General features: G+C 44.3%; 1 protein-coding gene across 1 annotated transcript in view; it reads right to left on the reverse strand.

Annotated features, from left to right (window-relative positions):
- LOC118419732 overlaps window positions 1-1690 on the reverse strand; it is a 4193-nt gene extending 2503 nt beyond the window's left edge. The window contains exon 1 of the mRNA XM_035826271.1: window positions 937-1690. Coding sequence (XP_035682164.1) covers window positions 937-1170 — 234 coding nt within the window. The 5' untranslated portion in view covers window positions 1171-1690. The remainder of the gene's footprint in view (window positions 1-936) is intronic.
- Between the last annotated feature and the right edge of the window lie 3311 nt (window positions 1691-5001).

Raw genomic sequence — 5001 nt, forward strand, 5'->3', positions numbered from 1 at the left:
TTAGCCATATCCAGTTGCTTGAGTAACTATTTTTGGCGTATCTTATTACCTGGATGTCTAACCTACATCGACGTATTGCAATAAGTACATTGAATAAAGTCCAATAAGCCATGTTGAAGATGACATCCGCGAGCCCGTTCGTACATTTTCGATCATACTGTAATTTGCAAGAAAAACCTGCAAAGTCCATTCAAAAGTCAAAGAAGAAAAAGAACGAAAATGCAGAATCTAATGTTCGGTATACCGTACTCTGTGTCCACATAATTTGTTTAGCCTTCTGAGAATTCAACGTTTTTTTACCAAGCGTTTCTTTTCGCATGTTCATAATTGTTTGACGTCATATGTCACATTATCATATCAGTGTTACCCGTTCTGACCATGAAAATACTTAACTAACGTTAATTCTGGTATCTCCTTCAAGCGAGTACAGGGATGGATCTAAAAAATGAACCCAAAAGGTGAATTCTTGGGAAAATAATCTGTTTCTTCCTCTTTTCCTTTTCCCGCTCCAAGCAAGGAAGGTCATTGACCCGGACCAGACAACTGTCACCATGGCAACTGGTACTGTGAAATAGCAGATGCCATGATGTTCAATTAATTACGTTATGTTGCAAGTGGCAGGACAGAGCGCATCGAAATACTAGTACATCTGAATGTTCTTGAGTAAAAAAAGACATTGCTTAAGCTATAAGCTAGGCCATTTGAAGGTTAGCATTATATATTTCCTGTTAATAGAATTTCATCACTCACTGACTGCGTTAGGTAAACACACGTACCTCCAAATGTTCGATGACTATCAGTCCATCTTGCTCACAGATTGACCTAGTTCTCGCGAGAGTTATACATTTCCTGCCAAATGTTATAACTAGTATCTTTCTTGTTATTTATCCATCCACTCATTCATTCACTCATTCGATATATAAAAAAAATGCCAACCTGACATGACTTGTCTCTTCCTTCGTTCTCCTCGTCCACTGTGATGGTGATCTCACAGAGCTCGTCGTCCGGCGTGTCGTCGCTCTCATCCTCGGGCCCAACTGCCACCAGCGCCGCCGGCCGCACGCAGAACACCCGGTGGACGGAGTACGCGCACAGGAAGAGGAACCCGAAGGCAATTAGGCATCCCACCATGATGGAGATGACCACACCGGGAGTCGCGAAGAACGTCATGTTTTAACATCAGCGTAGAAATTTTTCTGGTTTCGAACAGCTGAGTGGGTAGGCTAGCATGTCGCGAGATCAACCAAGGGGTCACGAGTTCGATTCCCGGCTAGACCTTTTGTCCTTTTGAAAGGCTGTAAGAAAGAGCGCTTGACTTAGGTTAGGGAGGTGGAAGGTGGTGGAAGAAGAAGGATTGGCGTCGCCTTCCGATACCTATTCGCAGAGCTAGTGGTGGTCGAAACATGACCGGTTCTTCAAAGTTGCAAGCTAAAACGATAGCATTCTGAAACTTCACAACTACATCCCAATTGTGATTTTTCTCCACTAATTATAAATCACTCTAAGTGCGACGTTAGAATCCTCCATGTCTGTGGTCACATCATTTTCTCTACGATCCACTCTTGTCCCATTAAATCACGCAAAGTCCGTTTTTTCTCCTCTTAAGTCTTGTCGGGAAGAAGAGGGAATATCCCGGCGTCCCGACCGATGTGTGCCCGCCGGTACATTCGTTTCCTCGCTGGCTGTAACAGCAGCCAGACAGGCTGTAACAGCAGCCGGAAGAGAAGGGTGCCACCGAGTGATATTTTAGACCGAAATTGAGTTCCGAAATAGGGCTCGTATGCCGCGCGATAAGAGTGAGGAACTAGCTGGCTCATGTAGCAAAGTAATTGGGTGAAGAGTCCATTACTTAATTACCCATGGGGCCATCAGTCGGGTTGAATATTTTTATCTTCGTAGCAAGCTACATGGATAGGATATTTCTCCTTTTTTTTCACTGAATAGAGAAGCTGGATTGAGTGTGTTTGTTGTGTACGTGTGTGTGTGTGCGTGCGTGTGTGTGTGTGTCTGTCTACGTGAGTGTGTGTCTGCGCGCGCGCGCGCGCGTGTGTGTGTGTGTCTATGTGTGCATGCGTGTGCGTGTCAGTGTGTGCCATTGTGTAAATGTGTATGTATTTGAAGTTAAGTGATTGAATATATGGATAAATGAATTGTTTATTATTCTTCCTTGCCACACAAATCATACAGTAGATTCCATCATTAACTGAAATGCAGTATTATTCACGATCAAAAGCCATGTAAAAGCAAAAAAGATACACACACAAGCTAAACATGACAAACATTGAAGTTTGTAAATATATGTATACATGGACGTTATATCTAATATTACGTCCTTGATGTATACACGTATAGATGCTAACTTTCGGTGCTATCGCTTTGGTGTTGAGTTCATGTAGGTCTACCAGGTAAGAAAGTAAAACTTTTCCTATACCTAGCAGTTGCATTTCCATTGATTTATCCGGTATTCAGAACTGGGATTCCTGCAATGGAGACTAATACCGCTTGGCGGCAGCAATTTTTATAAAGTCGTCGAGGTCAACAAGAAATACCTTTTTTTGTTTTTGCATAGAGGTAGGTTTGACAATTGATTCAAAGCCATATGGTATGATATGCATGCTGTTGCTAACAAAGTTCGGACCAAGATCTACAAAAACACGACATGGATGTATACAAAAATACTACATATTTGTAGTATTATATTTTCTATCGCTCTAGATTGAGCATTAGTGAAACCAGGGTGCCAAACAGGGCATGCGAATTCTAATGTTGGCCGTATAAAGCAACAGAAACCTAGTGTCAAGTCTATAATGTCAGGAACATTTAGTACCCTCCACAGGTGCAGTCTGCGTCGATGTAGGTTAGACATCCAGGTAATAAGTTACGCCAAAAATTAGTTACTCAAGCAACTGAAGTCTGCGTTTTTTTTTTGTTGTTGTTGACCATCGGTTTAAAGCTAAGGGTACAATCCGCCTACGTGCAATTTCTCCGTACGTTACTTTGGAGGCCATGTCCGCCACGTATTTCTAAAAACGTTCTGGCTGTACAGGGCAGGCGCGTCGCCAGTACTGGCACGCACGGGGGGCGAATCCACAGCCCGATGCATGGCACACAAAGTTTTGCCTGCACGCAGAGTTCTACGGCGTGTCTGCGTGCTCCAAAATCCGTCGGATTCCCTACGAGTTCGTACGGAGGCGCTACTTACCACTTACGGTTCCCAAAAGATTGCCCTCGTTTTGGCACGGGGACAGAACGTATGTGCACGTATGGCGGGTTGTGCCCTTAGCATTAGCTTAACGTGGATGCCCCATTTATGTCAAATGAGTAAACAAGGTGTATGTGTGTGTGACCGCTTCACCCTCGGTCCCAGCTCTCCTGCGGGTCGGCTCATCCTCCGGCTGATCCAACTCTTGGTCAGACTGGTACTTCATGTGATGTTTTCTACATGTATCCTGTTTCTAACGCTAGAAAACCCAATACTGTTAGATATAGTGTGTGCTTAGAACTAAGTCTTTCAGTGGGTTTATTTTTGGACTGGTCTAATTTGCAATTTTACATGGGTTGTGCTGGAAGAGTCCATTCGAGCATGGAGGCGGCATTTTTTAGCATTTATTATTGGGCTTTGGTGTCTACTAGTATGTCAAAGTCTTTCAGTGGGGTTATTTTTGGACTGGTCTAATTTGCAATTTGACAAGGGGTGTGCTGGAAGAGTCCATTTTTGAGAGGAGGGGCCATTTTTTTCAAATCAATTTTTGGACTTTGATGGCTATGTCAAAGTCCTTTTTAGCGGATGCATTTTGGACTGATTTACTTTACATATGGGTATCACATGAAGAGTCCATTCTTGCACACAGAAGGGTTTTTTTTTTCAAATTCAGTCTCGGACGGGTGATGATTCAAAATTCCATTTTAGCGGATTTAGTCGGTGTTTTTAGACTGGTCTATATACCTTTTCATGCACGGGGAGCCTTTTTTGCTAAATTCAATTTTGGAATGGTTTCTTATTTCAAAGGCCATTTTTTCTGTTGGAGTATTTCTGGGCTGGTCTATTGTGCAAATTCACATTGGGTGCACTGGAGTCAATTCTTGCACAAAGGGATTTTGAAAGGTCCATTATTGGGTTAAGCCGTCATTAGTAAGTGATTTTTCAAATGGTTGATTTTGGAACAGTCTAATTGTTGCATGGGGAGGGATATGGCTGAAATATGCTGTATTTGCTCTCAAGCAAATGTCGGCCTTTCCAGATATTAGCCTCTTTTGAGGGCTACAGAAATTGACATTCACATGATGAATACTAGTAGGCGATCCGTAAGCCGCGACCACGTCTTTAGCTAAGGGCACAACCCCCAGTACTGGCAAATACGTGCTGTCTAAGTGACGAAAAGGGGACAAATCTTTAGGGGATCCTTAACTGGGTAAGTACCGCCTCCGTACGAACTGGTAGGGAATCCGAAGGATTTTGGAGTCCGCAGAGCCGCCGTAGAACTTTACGTGCTGGCAGAGCAAAAAACTCTTTGTGTGTGCCATCGGGCTGTGGATTCCCCCCCCCCCCCCTTACGCGCCAGTACGGGCGACGCGCCTGCCCTGTACAGCCTGAACGTTTTCAAAAATACGTGGCGGACTTGGCCTACTAAATAAACGTACGGACAAATTGCACGTACGGTGGCTTATGCCCATAGCTTAAGGGCACAGCCCGCCGTACGCAAATACGTGCTGTCTACGTGCCAAAACGTGGGCAATCTTTTTGCATCCGTAGGTGGTAAGTACTGCCTCCGTACGAACTCATAGGGAATCCGACGGACCTGGGAGCACGCAGACACGCCGTAGAACTTTACGTGCAGGCAAAACTTTGTTTTGCCGTCTTGACGTACTCCCTCCCTGCTATTGCCAGTCGTTCCCTACGTTTTCAAAAAATACGTGGCGGACGTGGCCTCCCAAAAAAACGTACGGACAAAAAGCACGTCCGGCGGGTTGTGCCCTAGCAAAATCCCATCGTAACCTTTA

This window comes from Branchiostoma floridae, chromosome 7 (genome assembly GCF_000003815.2).
Source record: "Branchiostoma floridae strain S238N-H82 chromosome 7, Bfl_VNyyK, whole genome shotgun sequence".
NCBI classification, from domain to species: domain Eukaryota; kingdom Metazoa; phylum Chordata; class Leptocardii; order Amphioxiformes; family Branchiostomatidae; genus Branchiostoma; species Branchiostoma floridae.